This window comes from Musa acuminata, chromosome BXJ3-11 (genome assembly GCF_036884655.1).
Source record: "Musa acuminata AAA Group cultivar baxijiao chromosome BXJ3-11, Cavendish_Baxijiao_AAA, whole genome shotgun sequence".
Lineage (NCBI taxonomy): Eukaryota > Viridiplantae > Streptophyta > Magnoliopsida > Zingiberales > Musaceae > Musa > Musa acuminata.
This window is the reverse complement of record NC_088359.1, coordinates 30611263-30629824: the sequence shown is the minus strand read 5'-3', so window position 1 is coordinate 30629824 and position 18562 is coordinate 30611263. Positions and strand designations below refer to the sequence as shown.

At 37.5% G+C, this 18562-nt stretch overlaps 2 protein-coding genes across 5 annotated transcripts; both read left to right on the top strand.

The window, feature by feature from the left end:
- Window positions 1-1808: 1808 nt before the first annotated feature.
- On the top strand, window positions 1809-15294 carry LOC103972210 (cyclin-dependent kinase E-1). 4 transcript variants are annotated; one of them, XR_010502367.1, is made up of 17 exons: window positions 1809-2102; window positions 4774-4884; window positions 6085-6188; window positions 6320-6362; window positions 6446-6544; window positions 7298-7367; window positions 7452-7546; window positions 7694-7727; window positions 7807-7891; window positions 7987-8064; window positions 8262-8309; window positions 11480-11512; window positions 11703-11811; window positions 13863-14078; window positions 14175-14244; window positions 14335-14464; window positions 14938-15294. XR_010502367.1 is itself a non-coding variant. In XM_018821080.2 (17 exons), exons 1-15 carry the CDS (start codon window positions 1896-1898, stop codon window positions 14241-14243), a joined length of 1398 nt encoding a protein of 465 aa, XP_018676625.2. In that variant the 5' UTR covers window positions 1809-1895; the 3' UTR covers window position 14244; window positions 14430-14464; window positions 14938-15294. The 4 variants fall into 4 exon arrangements, 3 of the variants coding, with proteins under 3 accessions (XP_018676625.2, XP_009384737.2, XP_018676623.2); XM_018821080.2 differs by having other exon boundaries at window positions 7807-7888; window positions 14430-14464; XM_009386462.3 differs by having other exon boundaries at window positions 1810-2102; window positions 14430-14464.
- Window positions 15295-16711: 1417 nt separating this feature from the next.
- Window positions 16712-18065, top strand: LOC135652141 (uncharacterized). The gene has a single exon (XM_065172877.1). It carries the CDS (start codon window positions 16787-16789, stop codon window positions 17963-17965), a length of 1179 nt encoding a protein of 392 aa, XP_065028949.1. The 5' UTR covers window positions 16712-16786; the 3' UTR covers window positions 17966-18065.
- The last annotated feature ends 497 nt before the right edge of the window (window positions 18066-18562 follow it).

Here is an 18562-nt window from a genome sequence, read left to right as displayed (position 1 = left end):
TTTAACCTTCTGATAAGAGAATCATTTATACTCTTATTTTAACTTAGTTTATTGGTTCATCTTACGAATACTACAATAAATGAGTCAAACTAAAATGAAATAAGATTAAAAATAAATTACATTTTAAAAAATTCAACTACATTAGGTAGCGATACTTAACAACCCAACCACGACAAATCACGAGTTGTACATACCCACTCGGTTGGTTTTTTATCGTGGCTTATTCATTCCGCATGATTTCTCATTGGGCCTGTTATCTCGATATCGACGCCCCTCATGTAGTATTATTCCTTTCCGATTGCTATATCTATGAGTACCATAGCATTGCTATCCACCGCCATCATAGCCTTTGATCGTTGTCATTAACCTCGACTACAGGGAAGCACATAGTTGAGTTCATTGTTACAACCCTGCAGCCGCCATCGTCCCTTCTTGTGCTGTCGCAAACAGTAGGGCTATCGCACATCAGCAAAGCAATAGGTCGTCACCCTATTATGGACTTTGTTGATCTTAGTTTATCTTATGCTTACATGATACTATAGAAAAATAAGATAGTGAATTAGCCTTAAACATTATATAAAGGCCCATTTAGTCATATGCTATCCATGTAGCTCCTCGATGCTATGTTGGTTGATATTTTATACCACAATCTCTAAAATAGCTATTTGGATAATTTATTTCTGAGCAATTTTATCTCTGCGATGACTATACAAAACATATGTTTACAAGCTTGAAATATTTATAAAAGTCAATCAAAATAGACTGTCAAACGTACTATAAACCCTCTACATGCTGTATAAAGTATGAGCAAAATCAAAATACACGGACATATACGAGCATTCCATCAAGTACTATATTTACAACATTGTCTGTGATAGCCAGCTCATCAAAGCGCTATCATAGGTAGTAGCATCGCCACTGATAGCAAGTTGTCGTTAGTGGTGCTACACCTCCTCTCCTTTCACATCATTTTCTTTTCATCTTCATTATTCGTGGATTTTCTATGCACACGAGAAAACCTGTATCGCTACGAGCACCATAGACCAATTTTTTAAAGTAGGGACATAATACAAACACAGATGAATCATACAAGAGTCGTACAATCAAAATAATAATAATAATAATATAAATAGATTTAATGCACAAATATATAAAAAACAAATCTAATACCTAAATATATATAATTTTTTTTCATGATTTAAGATAATTTAGATTTCAATAACATGATTTTAATATCAATTAAAATCATAAACTATAATATGAAAAATTTTAATATCAAAATTAAAATTATTTCAACATAAAATGTACGTACCTTTCAAAGTTGGAACTTTCCTATTCGGACAAAGTCTAATTGTTTATGTTAACATAGAGATACATCCCTTAAAACTAAATAATAATCCTTCACGTCTAATTTTGTTAGTAAACAATATAATTTGTTTTTGGAAAAAAAAAGGCTATTTTTGTGAAAAGGAAAGTATTGAGGATACATTTGAAATTTAAACGTGATCTCTTACTCACATGCGTTGCACGTGACAGTCTTAATTAAGTGAATCCACCCGCCCGACTTAGCTCCGGAATGATCAGATGCAGTGATGGTTATATAAAGCCTTCGATAAAAAGAAATGGAGGGCGTGAGATTAGTTTCCAGAACAAGTGGTACAGTTCTCTGGTTAGTGACCCGAAGAGGATGCTCTCATCATCAGCAGCATCACACGGTCGGTCCTCCTCCTCCTCTACCCCACCAACTAAAACGACTGTCTCACCACCACGGTAATAATATTAATTGCAATAACGAGAGTCTTGCAGCGGGAAGGGCACAAAGGGGGGCGGCGTCCCGTAGAGGAGGAAGAGGAGGAGGAGGAGGGCAGGCGCGACGCCTCCGCAGGAGCGGAGAGATGGGCGACGGCCGCGGCGGGGGAGGTGGAGGGAATCGACCGGCGTGGCTGCAGCAGTACGAGCTCGTGGGGAAGATCGGGGAGGGGACCTACGGGCTGGTGTTCTTGGCGCGGACCAGCCTCCGCAAGGGTTGTATTGCCATCAAGAAGTTCAAGCAATCCAAAGAGGGCGATGGCGTCTCCCCCACCGCCATCCGAGAGATCATGGTGCGTATCTATCCTTTTATCGATTCTTTTCGTTGGTTGGTTCTGGTGATATATCAAGTCGGTGAATCTTGGTCCTCAGGGGCTCGAATCTTAAGGCTGCTCTTTTTTCCCACCTCGAGTCTATAGATCAGAGACGACTATAATGGTTTATATGTTAGTTTTTCGTATTACAAGGACGAGATGAGTTCCCCTCCTCGAGAATAGTTGGGAGACACAACTGTTTTAGTTTATAGGTTAGTTTTTAGTATCGTAAGAATGTGTTGTAGATGATATTTGCTATATAAATGCCAACTTGGGATGGTCAGGCGCAGTTTTTTTGTGCATGAACACGAGATGCCATACCCGGTAAATGGAGGAGGTGATTGATGAAAACACTGATGTCCAACCAAAGGATACACTAAGTGGCTTTGAATGGTTTCTCATCTTATTTCCTATATCATGGCCGGCGAGAGGATCAAACAGTTTTACAGCTTGAATTATCTCAGTGGAGGTAGAATTTAGTGTTTAGTTGTTGCTTTTATAGAAACACATGGATTTCATCAATTTAAGCTTTATATGATTGCCTGTATATTAGTGTTTTAATAAGCGACCAAGCCCTCGCCTAGGTGGTCGGGTAACGTGAGGTGAGGCCTGAGCGCCTTGCACAATCTCTGGGCGACACACTTCACTGAAGAGTCGCCTAGGCGCTCACCTGAGCCCAGGCGCCCAGACATTGTGTGAGCACCCGATTCAATGCCAGCGAATCGAACTAGAATGTGTAATTTGGTTCGATCGAACAATAACTTAGTTGGTTTAATTGAACCAACTAAACCTCATAGTAAAACCCCCTCAACCCCAACCTCGACCTAGTGAAAGTAAAACCCGAGACTCTCGTTGGTCAACCTATCTTCTCCCTCGTCGTTACCTTTGCACGTAGCTCCCTCCGCCATTAATGGATAGGTTTAAAGCTTCCTTTGCCGTCGCTGCTTTCGTGCACAACTCCCTCCACCACCGAGGGACAGGTCCGAAACCTCCTCTGCTGTTATCCTGTCATGGGCTTAGCTGGTTTTGCCTAAGTCGTGCGACACCCTTGCATGTCTGTCTGTAAAGGCTTAGCCTCCCCGAAACCTCTTATGATCCCTTAAAGACCTACAAAAGAGAAGACGAGTTAGAGAAAGCGTTTAACTCAGGATCCACAGGCAACTATTTCAGCAAACATTTGATAGGTAATGCAAGTTACAAATATGGACTTTGCAAGATCTGAATGGTCGCATGACAAAAGGTCCAAGGTGATCCACGTGGCCCAAAGTCCCCACAAGTGCTCATATGACACTGTTGCAGAACGAGGCAGTGAACCAACCCTAGACACTACCCGAAAGGCTCATCCAGCCATGTGTCACCTAGGGAGCTCCTAGGTGCTGTATTGGCTGACCCTTCGTACCACTCTGTAGAGTTAGAACTCTCAAAATGGTTGCCTGGATGACTTGTTTTTGAGCAGTTTTGCCTTTGCATGACGATTGCACACAACCTGCATGTACAAGCCTGAAACGACCACCAAAACCAGCCAAAATGGGGTTGCCAAACCTATTGCAAGCTCTCTATATGCTGTGCAAAACATGAACAAAATCAAAAGATGCGGACATACATGAGCATTACATCAAACACTCCGTTTACAACTTTATCCATGACAGTCCGTAGGAAGCTACAAACTTGCCCCTGGTCGGCAAGTTGATTTTATTTTATATTATGATTTTATTTTTATAATTAGTTGACCTTGCACCAACAGGTCCCTCTAATATATGATAAAATTTAAATTAGCTTCTATAAGAAATATTGGATGAGATTTTATTTAATAATCATATATATCAATTGTAATATATACTTTTTATATTTTAATATTTGAGAGCCCTTCGCTTTGCTCGGGTGGGTGTCTAGGCGAGTGTCTAGTGCCTCGGGTATTTTAAAACCTTCGCGCCTAGCTTTAATTTAAAAAACTGTTGTATATTAGAAATGATCCATACTAGGTATGGTGTGGCACAAGTAGGAAGGGACTATCCGTGCAATGGGGTTGCAGCCACATCATGGTGTCGAGACACCAGTAGATTGGGCCATATGCATATTAGGATTTAATTGTGGGCTATGTTTGAACATTGACAAGCACATTAAAACTTAAGTGCAGGAGTCACATCTCAGTTTATTCTCACATTTGATGTTGGCAGAAAATTGAGTTGGTTTACAAGCTAGATGCATCTACTACTGTTGATTTAGACTTTAGTTGGTGGTTCAGACTTTCAAGTTTGAGGATGCAGGGCTGTAACAAGCACATGGTGTCAACCACAGTCTGATAAAACAACATTTTAAATATAACACAGTGGAGATGTGTAATCGTATATGTGATAAATAGTTTCATGTTTGGTAAATGATGTTTAATCATTTTTGCATTGCTCATCGACCCATTAGTTGCTCATTCTGCAAATTTTTGTTTTTCTTTGTGGCTAGTTATAATGCATGTGCACAATAACACAGAATATTAGATAGAATCTGAAGAAAATTATTAAAAAAAAGATTGAACATTCAATTAAAATTTCAATTATTGTACACAAACATAGCCACTTTTGTTTTAGTGGAGATGTATCTGTGTACCAGTTTATATTTTGTATGATTTTCTCACATTATTTTGTTGTCACTGCAGTTATTACGAGAAACTTGCCATGAGAATGTCGTCAAATTAGTGAATGTGCACATCAATCATGCGGATATGTCTCTCTATCTAGCATTTGATTATGCTGAGCATGATCTTTATGTGAGTATGCTTATTATCTTGTCAAGAAAAAAATTTTGTGATACCAGTATTCATTGATTTCTATCAAAAGATGTATTTATTTGGATGATAAGCATGTAATATTGTTATATAAAGTAATATTAAGGAATAAAACTGGTAATTTGCATGTGAATTTACCGAAGAGGAAGTTTTACAAGTGCCGTTTGAAAGCTTATATATCCATTAGTATTCCAAATTTTATATGCCACATGAAGGTTTCTCTCTGTGATTTGGGTGTCAAGGATTTAGGTACATGGAAACAACCTCTTTGCCCAAGGCGTAAGGTTGGATTTATTCACCCTTTCCAAACCCTATTTAAGCAAGAACCTGTGTATTCATCCACCTATTATCCACTTAAACAAAAAAAAAAAAAATCAATCACTTTTTGCCAATTGTGATAAATATTAATTACTTGCTTAATTCTCCCTCTTGTTTTCTCCATGGCATAAGGGGTCACTGTATTATACTCCTTATCAGACCAACCTCTCCTGTTTTATTCTATTGAAGAGTATTTTACTTATCTCTGATGTACTTGTTGACTGTATTGCCCCTACTATCTCTTCGTTGTTTACTGCTGGTTTTATTTGTTTTCATTTGTTTTAATGCCATTTATAGTGTCTTCTCTTCAATTTATTGCTCCTCCTGTTTCTCTTGTGCTCTTTTGTTACTGTTGCTTTTGGCTTCAGCTTCGTTTTTCTCCGCTGATGCTTTTCCTTCTCTCTTAAAGCTTAAATCTATATTATTTATCTGAGATAATATCTTAATCTAGATTGGACTGAAAAATAAATACCTGCTTGCTGCATACTTTTTATGCTTGATTCTTGCTGATAAAAACCATGATTAGGTTATTGAGATATGAAAAGAGAGGTTAGGAAACAAATTCATCACTTGCCATGATATGGTGATAGAAAAAAAAATGAAAGATGGTATCATAGTTAGTGAATAAACCAATTTAGATGATACAAGCTGATGAAAGGAAATTAAATAAATCATTTGGATCAACTATAAGAGAATTATACTCCTTGATGTGCAGTTGTAAAACATAAACATAGGTTGGGCATGCCAAATGTTTACTTAAGGCAGTAAAGAACTGGACCACATTGTTATGCTATTAGAAATTTCTGTTATTGTATTTCTTACTTGTCTCATCACTTTTTGTCCTTTTATGCTTATGCACTACAGGAGATCATTAGACATCATCGAGAGAAGCTTAACCATGGCATCAATCAATACACTGTAAAGTCATTGCTCTGGCAGCTTCTTAATGGACTAAACTATCTTCATAGGTGACAATTATAGATGCAATGACGCCATGGATTCTGATATTATATGTGATATTGCTACCATCGTCGTCGCATATACATCAATAATAAAATGTTAGAATTGCTGAAATTGTCAAGAATCTTTTTGCTTGCAGTAATTGGATTATACACCGGGATTTAAAGCCATCAAATATTCTGGTATTTCTTGATTGCATCTTGTTCTAAGTTATAAAAAAATGATTTCTTTATCTTTCTTCAAGTTGGACTTTGATCTGTATCAGGTTATGGGTGATGGGGAAGAACATGGAGTTGTAAAAATTGCTGATTTTGGACTTGCCCGGATCTATCAAGCTCCATTGAAGCCCTTGTATGAAAATGGGGTAAAAATTGCCTATGTCACATGCAAAAAAATTCAGCTTTGAGTAGCTAGTTCATGATATTATTTATCTTCGTCAGTCAGTTGTTTGAGATTTCATTCTATTTCATGTCATGCTAACTTTCATACTATTTCTAGTTCCACCTACTCAGAACATCCTTGGACAGATAGTTCTCTCTCTATCTATCTCTCTATCTAATTATAAATTTTTTAAGATCTTCTGTTTATCCTTGTAAGTCTGTTATATAGCAGATGCCACCTTGTTTGGAAAAGTCTCTGATATGAATGATTTGCATTACAAGAAATTATGGAAGGAAAAACTGTTGTTTCTTTTTGTGTATCATGGAGGTCCCAAAGTATTAAACTTAAAAAGTTAATCAAATTAGAGGTTCAATGGATGGAAAGATGAAGTTATGACCCATATTGAATAATAGGGTAGAAATGAAAGAGTAGAATATGTTGAAAATTAAAATCTTATTAATTTTGTCTGGCACATGCTTGCTATGAACTAAGTATATTAGAGTTTTTTTTTGTGTTATAATCTTTAGCTTTATTAAGTTACTATATGGCTTTTTGCCAATGGATATCAAGAAAGATATATAATCCCAGGTGATGACTATAGCTGTTTCTTTGTTGAATATTCATATTTCTTGTTATCAGAGGATGGTAGCTATCCTCCTATCTGTGCCTATTTTGTTTTATTCTGGTCAATTACCTTGTTCACAAGCTCATCTGTTTGGTGTTTGTTAATGAACAGGTTGTGGTAACTATTTGGTACCGTGCTCCCGAGCTGCTACTTGGCGCAAAGCACTATACAAGCGCTGTTGGTATCCTGGCATATCATATGATGCTGGTTTAAACTGGTCATAAATTCGTAATGTTAAAGTTTGAGACCCTTAAATTGCATTTAGATATGTGGGCTGTTGGATGCATTTTTGCTGAGCTATTGACTCTCAAACCATTATTTCAAGGAGTAGAAGTCAAGGGTACATCCAACCCATTTCAGGTAACAGTTCATTTTCTAAGATGTAAATTTTCTGGCCCCTTGTCTTTCTTAATCTTCGATTAGTTTCACTGGAATATTTTATTTATCATCAAGTGTAGTCTTTTTAATTTTATCCAGTGATCTCTAAATTCTGAAATCCCTTTTTAGCTTGATCAATTGGACAAGATATTCAAGGTCCTAGGTGAGTGAGCATCTCATGCATTTATGTATTCCTACTATTTTTCCCACAGAAAAAAAATATAAGCAATAATTTCCTACAGGGCATCCTACACCTGAAAGGTGGCCTACATTGGTCAATCTTCCGCATTGGCAAAATGACCAGCAACATATACAGGGCCATAAGTAGTTAGTTATCTCTCCTTGACATTAGGGGAAGCAATTCCTTTTAAAAATAAAGTTACTTGACTCAGTATAAATATTTTGAACTTTATTTTCTGCAGCGAGAACCATGGTCTTCATAATTTTGTTTCTGTGCCTCAGAAAAGTCCTGCATTTGATCTGCTATCAAGGATGCTGGAGTATGTAATTTTTCTGAAACATCAGAGTTCTTCACCATATTAAAAACTTTATGGTCATGTTTGTTGTGGTGATCATAATACCTCCATATTGTTCATATGTATAATTATGATTCTTCATTTGCCTGAAATCAGATCGAATGGAAAGATCTGTTTCACATTGGGATCATAGACTCATGTGAAACTTATTTTTTTGTCAGATATGATCCTCGAAAGCGGATAACTGCAGCGCAAGCTCTGGAGCACGAGTAAAGATTTTCTTAATTCTTTTTAAATAAAATTATCTCCTGTCTTTTTGTCTTTTGTTGCTTGTCATTGTTGAAGTGGCTCTTGATGATTCTTCCGTATGACCAGGCATAAGTCAAGCCATATAGACTAGTCTGTTATAGGCAACAATATGGCATTCTATAAGGCATTATTGCTTTCTCTTATTACTTTTGTCTCTGAATATAAAAAACTTGAAAACTGATGCCGAAAGCATGATTAGTAAATGTAATTCTGTTTTTTGTTCCATGGAAGCGCCTTCATTATTTCTGGTCATAAAATTGACAATTTCCTACATCCAAAAAATCCAGAAAATTTTGCATTCTTTTCCTTGATTTACTGGAAGATGGTATAGTTGTACACATTAATTTATTCACAAAAAACTCAATTCTAAGTTGGCTTGCCTTGTGATAATTATAATTTAAACTTAAACCATCTGTTGTAATTTTTGTGATATATTATTTTGCCAAAAAAGTTCATGAACTTCATGAAGCATTTACAATTTATGAAAACCCACTTGTATTTTATAGAACTAACAGAATTTTTTAATTTTCTTTGTAATTTGATGACATGAACTGCTATAAATTTTTTTTATACAAATCGAATTCTGTTTATACCTATTTACTGAGATTGGCAACAAGAATTGTCATGGAAGTGTTCTATACAAATTTATTTCACTTGTAACTGCTAAATGACAATGGCAAACTTAATATTCGTTGTGCTGCATATTCCAGCAATGCCATATATGGGACCCTGTTCATTGTGTATTCTGATCATTGAAGGAGTATAGAATATATAGGATTGCCATCCTCATGAATAGGATTAGAGAGCTTGTCATATCGTTTGTTGCTTTTGTCTAAAGTAAAACACAAAAATCAATTAGAGAGCAGACAAATGGGAAATGAAATTAGTTTAACTGCTTGAGTTCATCATGGCTAGTTTAAATTGTGGAAAAGCTGAAAGTCTTGACTGCTTGATACCTCATTGGTATCGGAAATTTTATAAATTTCCATAGATCTCGTCAATAGACTTATTGTTAATTAGGTTGAAGAGGTCAAGTTTAGAGCTTGTGCGGGAATTATTTGAGATTTGCAAGATAACTTGGAAGAACTAAATTATTTAGCTGTATTTACTTCTTGCATATTACCAATAGGGGTATAAGTTTTGAGTCACTTGGCTTTTGCTAGACCAGGTACATGATCATCTGGCATTAAATTGTATAACTGTCCACTTAGGATTGCTCCTGTTGATTGTATATTGTGTTCATTAAAAGTTCATGAGTCTGCATGAGCTAGGTTACTGTAGGTAGTCATGCGATCAGTTTTAGTTGAGAGGAAATGAACAATTTTTTTTAAGGTGGACTGTGAATGATATAAATGTGTCAACTGAACTTCTCTAGTAAGGGTTCTAATCCTGAAGATTATGGCTACATGCAGTAAGGCATCAGTACCAATATCAAACTAAGGTATGGAATTACTGGTGTATCACTATAGCATACTGAACAACATCATACTTTTGTTGCAGTAATGTGTTGTTATAATCTGGTCCGATGGGATAATTGACCCATTAACTTTCTGAACCATTTCTTTAAAATGTGTAAACCCATTTTAATGGTAGGAGACTCATCTAGTTCTTATAAATTCATTCAAGTATTCTCTTCATCCCGATATGAGACTAAACTGGAGAGTTACAATCTTATTGGTGTTGATGTCCTCGTGAGGAACTAACATAGCCAGCCTAGAATTAAACAGTAGCATTATGCATGTGAGGCCCAATCCGATGATGCTTCACGAGCCCCTTAGTCTTATCCATGGATAATCCTTTCCTATTTGAGCTTTCACCATGCCCAATACTAGGTTGGTAATGATATAATCTTCACAATCTGATTTCATGAGATGACTGCCCTGTCAATTTGTTTAACCTGAACCACTTATTAAAGATGCTTAAGCTCAATTTAATGATAGCATGTCTATCAATTCTTGTCACTCAATTTAAGTCTTTACCTACTTTCTATATAGGTCTAAATGGAGGTATTATGTGTCCTTGGAATTATTAGTTTGAATCAATCACAAAAAAATCAATTATATGCATGTTTGGTTCTTGCAATCCTATGTTAAATAACTAACTACAGCATCAGAATGGTTTTTTTTCTTCTCACTATATAAAATCATGCTGAAAGATTATGATGATGAACCTCTGTGGTTGCGACAGTTTATTTGGTGAATACATTGTGGATGATAAAGAGATGCTGTCACATATTTAACTTTTGATGGCAGGGAATTGTTTTATCAATTTGATCTCAGATATTAAGCTTGGAAAGATCACATTTTCTCATGACAAGTTGATGGATCACTTACCCCCTAACTTGATTATAGTAGGCCTTAAAGCACATGGCCCTTTATGCTTAAGCCAATGTCACTATTGATTGACCCACTAAGTCTTGTATTAACTCATGATCAACTTCCTGCGTGAATAATTGGTGTCACAATATTGCCTACTTTAAGGTTGGGTGTCTTGATTCAAGCCCATCAAGTAGCATATATGCCTAGAATTATTTCCTACCAGGTGGCATGTGGGACAACAATAATGTAGTGGTGGTATCATAATGTAACTTGCCACTTGTATTATCCATAAATATTTGTTTCCTACTAGGTTAGTAATTCAAACGCCCTCTATTGTTGGTTGTTTTGACACCATAATTTTTACAACATAGCTCCACAAACCTCTTAGCACAAAAATTGAAATTGAATGTGTTGTGGGCCATATATTTCATGACTTAATGCTTAAGTGTAGTTGTTAATAGTTTTCTTGTAAAGTCTTAAATACAAATTCAACCCATCATCAACCTCCAATGTGTAGCAGATTTTGATAAAATATTGTGCAGCAAGGATTTTCAACAAAATTCATCTCAACCCTGCAGGATAACAAAACTAACTTGACAATACTTTATATTTTCACTTATCATTTACATAATTTTGACCCTGCAGCTGTTGGAAAGTTTATTCAATGCATTCTTTTTGTGATGCATGTATATGTTTAGGTTGTTTGACAATTGTCTAGTACCTTTCTTCTCTAAATTTTAGATATGTTATTTGGAATTAGAACACTTATTTCTATTCTTCTATATGAACATATTTTCAGTTTGGCTTTTCAGGTACTTTCGGATGGATCCTTTGCCAGGACGGAAGTAAGTTATTTTCTGTTCATACTGCACAGACTAGGTTGCATCTAGTTATTTTTTTCATTTTGTCCTATAAAGGAAACATTTGAACTCATGCTATTTTCTCATGAATGCCTGGCCTTCCATGATTTGTAATTACACATTTCACCTTTGTCTTCTTGTAATTTAACAATGCAAATTTGCTGTGATTGCTCAGTGCTCTGGTACCATCTCAACCAGGAGAAAAAATTGTTAATTACCCTGCTCGTCCGGTTGATACTACTGCAGATTTTGAGGGAACAGTTGCTGTCCAGCCTTCTCAACCGGTATGCTAAGCAGATAGTGAATGTAGTCAGCAGTTTTAATCATGAATAATTATATCCTTTACTGAACTTTTGGAAATTTTGATGTTAATGCCAGATACCAAAGTGTTAGGATTGTTACATTTGGCAATGCATCGAAGGAACACACAAGTACCTAAGTTTTGGCTTGCTGTCCAGTTGGTTTATTGCAACACAAATATCAAAGCCAAGATAATGGCATTCCTTGGCTTGAAAATAATTTTACTGGTATCAATATTTGATACCTTGATCACAAGCCAACTATTAGTAAGCCAGCGTGGGATTTTTTATCACCAAAAAGTTAAGATTAAATGAATGGTAGAAAAGGGGATAATAGAAAGGCTTGTTAGATTATCTCTTCTCAATAAGACCTAGAATGCTGTACTGCATATTTCATAACGTATGAGGTTGATCAATTCTTGTCTAAGTTTAATACTTTTTGGTTTGCATTTGAATTAGTAGCAACTGAAGGGAATTAATTTGTCATCTCATGGAATAGTTGTTTTAAGTTTAGACAGTTCATTGTCTTAATATCCATGTAATTAGTCTATGCATGGACCGAATTCATCAAGCAAGCTTTATTTTTTATTTTCTCGATTGAAGTTATCAAAAGTTTGGCTTGTTTTTGGTATATATTGCTATTAAACTTTTTCAACTGAACAATGAACATAGTTTTATCAGCCATTCGTGGCTTGAAGTTACATCTCCATCTCAGCTTTTTCAAAATAGATTTGTGAAAGCTTGGTCCAGATGCAAAAATTACAAACTTGAATTGTGCTGTATCGAACTGTTATTTAATAGAAACCAATTGTTTTTCAATTGTTGTAATAATTGATGTCACATTATTGTACTTAGATAGCAATTGTATATTTGGAATTTGGATGTTGGAGGAAAAAGAAAATTGCTCGAGAGTTTTCCTGATTAGTGTTGAATTGTTTATGATTGATTATTCTAAATTTTTAGAATTAGTGGTATGAACTACGAAGTGCACCATAATATCTTGCATTAGAAAAATGTGTATTGACAAACTTTAAACTATGCCTGAACTGGTATCCTCTTTGCACAATGCACACCATGGAACTTATTGGGGAAAAAATATTCACATAACTTCTGAAAGAAGGAAGAGACTATTGATTTTCTGATATCCTCCAACCATGAACTTGTTAACAGAGTTAGCTACTATGATTAACCTGGTCCACATGCTTACAACTCTTGCTGTTGTCTGATTAATTCAAGTTTAAGATATCTATTTAATTATTTAACTTGCCATAAATAGTTTCATCGATAAAAAGGATAGAAAACTCTTATCATAATGCTCTGATCCTTAAAATGTTTACTATTGTTTACGACATTACACAAATTATGACATTCTTTATTTAAGTGCCCCATTGCAAAGTTCTACTCCATGAAATCTGGTAACAGAGAGGAAATACGTCTGTAAGGTGTTACATTGGCAACACAGAGAAGGATAAACTCTACCAAGGTAGCAATGAAGTCTGTAATAGATTTTTTTTGGTAAGGTCTTGAAGGCTCATCTCCTTTTATCTTGGTCAAGTATAAGTCCACTTAAAAGTATGATGCAAATTAATCTACCAGGTTAGAAATAAACTATCATTGTACGAGAAAACTCATTAAGCATCTACAATAGGACTTGAGTTGTATATAACCAAGTCTATTCAAAATACAATACCTATTGTTCTTGAAATGTTCAAATGGGGATAAATGTAATGTCGTTTCAGTTCAGACATAAATAATGAACAATGGAGTCTGAAATGTGGCATGTTAGGAACTTACATTTTTTTTTATATCTTTGTTTTGTTGGTTATGTACCACAATTCAGTTTTGCAACTTCTTTGTTTTGTTTATAAATCAAGTCCATCTACATTCTACAACTTATTGTCATTTATTTATTGCCTCAATTTTCCATTTAGAATAATCCATGTAAATGAAACAAAAATTTGAGGACCATCCTGAATTGGATTCTGCAACTATATGGCCTTCATTTATTTTCCCTGATCACATGATTCTGTTATTAGGTATCTTCTGGAAATGCTGCTTCTGGTAATGTAGCAGGTGCATCTGTTGCGCCTCCAAGGTCTATGCCTCGGCCTATGCATGTGGTTGGAATGCAAAGGATGCCGAACACAGGCATGCCGGCTTTTAATGTTGCAAACCAAACTGGTGTTGGTGCTCCTACTTCTGGTAATATTCCAATGCAAAGGGGTGCTGCTGCTCAGGCCCATCAGCAACAGGTAGTCTTTGCAGCCATATGTTTTTTTCCTGTTAGATGCGCTTATTTTTTCTAATTTGAGTAATTGTATGTTTATATATTCTCTTTTTGGGAACAGTTGAGACGAAAAGATCCAGGGCTGGGAATGCAGAATCCTGGTTATCCTCAGCAGAAGAGGCGCTTTTGAGGTAATTTACCCATTCTTATATCTTGTTTCCTAGGCTTACAATGTTGCCATCCTTTTTGAAATGTTTACATGATGGGTCCCTTGTATACAGAGGTCCTGAAAAGGTGCATCCCACATGCACCTCTTTTTGTTTATAAAAAAAAATAATGTCGAAGTCAAAACTAAGTCAAATTTTATCCTTGGTAGGAGACCAAATTGCAGGCTGTAAATATCTTCTCAAGGTACAAATCATCCTACTCGTAACTAGATATTTGCTTTTATTCAATTTCCTTTAAGTGATCTCCTCCTGCCTTAAACATATGCAACTTAATTGTTTTTTTAACTTTTTGCTTCTTTGGTATAAAAGAACATTATCTTTTTGAAAGATGATGCATCCATGACATTGAGGTTTTGTTTGATTGATTCTGTAAGGTTTTCTTAGATCAAGTGAGAGAGAAATTTTATAAGATGAAATCTGTAAGGTTTTGTTTGCATTTGGTTGTTCAACTGTAGTGTTTCTTGAATCAGTGTGTGTCAGTGATGCTTCTCATGGGAGGCTATTCAAATATCATGAATCATTTTGATTTAGTACTTGAGAAAGCCAAAGACAGTAGCTGTGTCTGGTGATGTTAAATTTTGCAACATGCACCTCATTTTATCTATAGGTTTCATATGCAATTATTGGCTTTGTTTGTGTGTTCCTGCGTTGTCACAGATCCTAATGTGGAAGAAAAGAAAGGCACCATGCTCCGCCGGCCAACAAACAATTGCAGTGCAGATGCACAAGAAAGAATCAAGGATGCCCTGTTGCGGCACACCGATCATCTTTCTCAAAGATGGTGTTCTACCACTGTTCAGTAAGCTTGTACAATATGGGAAGCTGGAATCACCCAACATATACCATCCATCACCATATGTAATCATATATTTGATTGACCCGCTGACCTGATCTGAGACGACCATGGTTTTCGCCTTTTTTCATTGCTACCTTTGTAATTTGATCTCGAATTTTTTCGAAGACATTGTATGTTCCTGCCCCAATTACTCTTCCTACTCATTAGAGTTTTATCCATCCAAGTTCGCATTTAGTCCCACAGTTGGTTGGAGCGTGAAAAGGTATACAGAGTCTTACACCATTGGTAGCTTTAGAAAAATTTTGTTTAAATGGTTTATCTTTAAGAAATTTTTGAATAGATACACTCTTTGCAAGTTCCTTGAGATATCACTTGGAACACTTGCTGTGCCTCTGACGGCCATCCAGTAGTATAATGATCAATCACTTTTATGTTTAAAATGGAATCAAGCAATTCTGTTGTGTTCTTTTCAACAGAAACAAAGTTGTTCTTCCGGTAATATTATGACAACCTATATGTATCTGAATAAAATCTTTCCTCAAAATGAGAAAATTTCATTGTTTGAAGTTTCCACTTTTCAGCTTTAGAGAACCGATAGAATAAAAAGATAATAAAAACAAGATACAATGTTCTCAAAAGCAACTTTCGACTCTAATATAGAGTTATGACCTCCTAAAGGTGAATTGAAAGCAACATACTTCTTTTTCATTTTAGAAACATCAAAAACACAAGTAATACCCACGGAAAGTACTTCTTCGGCAATGACTGACTTCATTGTACAAAAGTGTTAGGATCTTTTTTATAAGCTTTTGAATAATGTTTATTGAGTCTGGTTAGTCTAGTTGTTTATTGAGTTGATTTGATTTAGTTAGAATCAAGTAGAGGTTTATTTAATATTTATTTATTATTAGAGTTCAAGTCTTGATGGACTTTGGATAGAACTCTATAAATAGGGATGTAACTACTTCTTTTCAGTAATCTATGAAAAATACTATTCTGTCTTTTGATAAACCCTAGGAGGTCGATCCCCTCGAAGTGATCAAGGAGGACCGATCCCCTCGAAGAGATCAAGGAGGGTCGATCCCCTCGAAGCGATCAAGGAGGCCGATCCCCTCGAAGTGATCATTCTCATCCCTTTTCTCATCTTTCTTCCACGATAAGACTTTAGGATTTTATCATTTGGTATCAGAGCCTACGATAAGACTTTAGGGTCTTACCAAAAAGCTCCTTAAATGAATCATTGACATCACGAAGGCCAATAGTGAGGATAGCATGACATTTTGCCGTGTACAGTCAGGTCTACAGTATTTATGTCTACGGTGCCAATTGACGGGCACTGGCGTCGGGGATTTGGAACACGTGAGCACGTGACAGTATCGTCCGTCATCAAATATTAAAATTATTTTTTTATTTTTTTATTTTTTTATTTTATATTTTTATTAGTAAAATTAATATCGATAGGTAAATAGATCTAGATATTTTATTTTTTAAAATTATGGAAATATGAATATAAATCTTTAAAGATAATTATAATGGGTCATTTGTAATTACCCGTGATATCTACGGCTAATACGGTTATTTTACTATGAGAAGACTCATCACAGTCAACGGACATTCGAAGGCATTTTTCTGCTGACTAATCGACGACGACGAGCTTCTGACCATCGAGGGCGAAGCCGTATCGGGCATTTGGTCACAGAAGACGGCCATATGGCACACCGCCCCTGGTCGGAGCTGCCGGCGCTCGCGCTTCTCGCCGTCCTTCGCCGCCTCCCCTCCCTCCTCGATCTTTTCGCCTTCGCTGCCGTCTGCCGCTCCTGGCGCTCGCTCCTACGCTCTTCCGCAGCCCTTCTCTACCTTTCCTCCCGCCCTCCTCTCCTCCTCCGCCCCCCTTGTCATCTCCATCGCCGCCAAGCTCGACCTCTCCTCGCAGCTGACGAGAGCGATGGCTTCTCCCTCTACGCCCTCGACGACCTCCGAACCCCGTACAGATCCCTATTTCCGGTTTCGTCCGCCGCCGCCGACGACCTTTGTCTCGCCTACTCCCACGGCTACCTCATCCTCCTTCGTGGCCGCCCCCGCAGCGACCCCGTCCTCGCCGACGTCCTTACCGGCGCGGAGATCCTCCTCCCGGCTCTCCCCCCTGACCGCGTCTCCTTCTATTACGGGACCCTCACGGCGCCACCGGCCTCCCCCGACTGCTGCCTCCTCCTCTTCTACTCCAGGTACTCCCTCATGTGCTGCCGGATAGGAGAACCTCACCCGGAATGGGCACGGCTTCCCCTCAAGAAGGGGCAGTCCTACATTGCCCGCGTCCTCCGCTTCAAAGATCGTATCTTTGCCATAAGCAACATCGGAAGGCTTCTAACTTTGGAGTTCGTTCCCGAGTTCAAGGTGGAGCGGCTGGACGTAGGAGGGCTTCACCCGCCGGCGGCTTACGATCGGTGGCACTTCGGGCCCCAGCTGGTGGAGTGCGGGGGGGAGCTTTTGGCGGTCCTCTTCGTCCAAGAGGGCCGCCCGTGGATCACTGGCATCCATGTGTTCAGACTAGACTTTGGGAGGATGGAGTGGGCGCAGGTGGAGAGCTTGGGCGACCACTGTTTGTTCATCGACTGCGGAGGGAAATGCCCTGTTTCCGGCGTCGATCCGAGCTGCTGGGGAGGGAGAAGCAACTGCGTCTATGTGGCGGCGCCTGGATGCGATGCATGGGTGGAGTATTCCTTGGATGACAAGACCTGGAGCCAAGTCTCCGTGAGTAGTGGTGATACCATCTCCAGAAGGCTGTTGTTTCGAGCACAGTTTCTGGCACAGTTGGGGGAGCCTCGATGGCCTTCCCCTATTTGGGTCTATCCAAGTCTCTTCTTTTGGAGGGAAGGCATGGAACTGTAGTCGTGTCAATTACATATGTGGCTTGATATTATGGATTGATAACTATTTGCAGCGTATAGTTGTAATAGTTGCAGCGATTATATATATTTCTCATGAGATATAGTTTGGAGCAAGTATGCAATATCGTACCTTATCGATGTTTCGAGGTTGGTTCGATACAATACGGTACCAGTATACCGAGCGGTATACCCTGATACACCGAATTATTTTATAATTTTTATATTATAACACTACTACAGTATAGCACTGTAGCACTATAGCGGTACCAGGTGATCCGTGTATCGGTATATCTTTGGACCGGTACATATCGCCTGTACCGGACGGTATCATTTGGTACTGCATACTTTGGTTTGGAGACGATCTAAGCTTAACCTCGTCATAAGTTTATTATTGAGCGAGCGAGTGTGGGATTCGGAAAATGATTCGGAAAATAACTCAGTAGAGCCCTTAACTTAGAATAGATTTTGAGGATTTTGGTAGAAGCATATGATTTACTTAGGTAGATCAAAGGGTACAACTCTATAGTTTGGAAATCATTAAAAACAAGGTAGGGAATTAATTTGTAAAACGATAATAGTTATACCAAATCTTTGATCA

Bases quoted from the DNA above. Each gene is read 5' to 3' on its own strand.
- LOC103972210 (XM_018821078.2), top strand. From the start codon at position 1,896: ATGGGCGACGGCCGCGGCGGGGGAGGTGGAGGGAATCGACCGGCGTGG. The intron at 8,065-8,261 runs GTATGTAATTTT...TTTTTTTGTCAG, and splicing joins CTGCTATCAAGGATGCTGGA to ATATGATCCTCGAAAGCGGA. The intron at 11,513-11,702 runs GTAAGTTATTTT...GTGATTGCTCAG, and splicing joins GATCCTTTGCCAGGACGGAA to TGCTCTGGTACCATCTCAAC.
- LOC135652141 (XM_065172877.1), top strand. From the start codon at position 16,787: ATGGCACACCGCCCCTGGTCGGAGCTGCCGGCGCTCGCGCTTCTCGCC.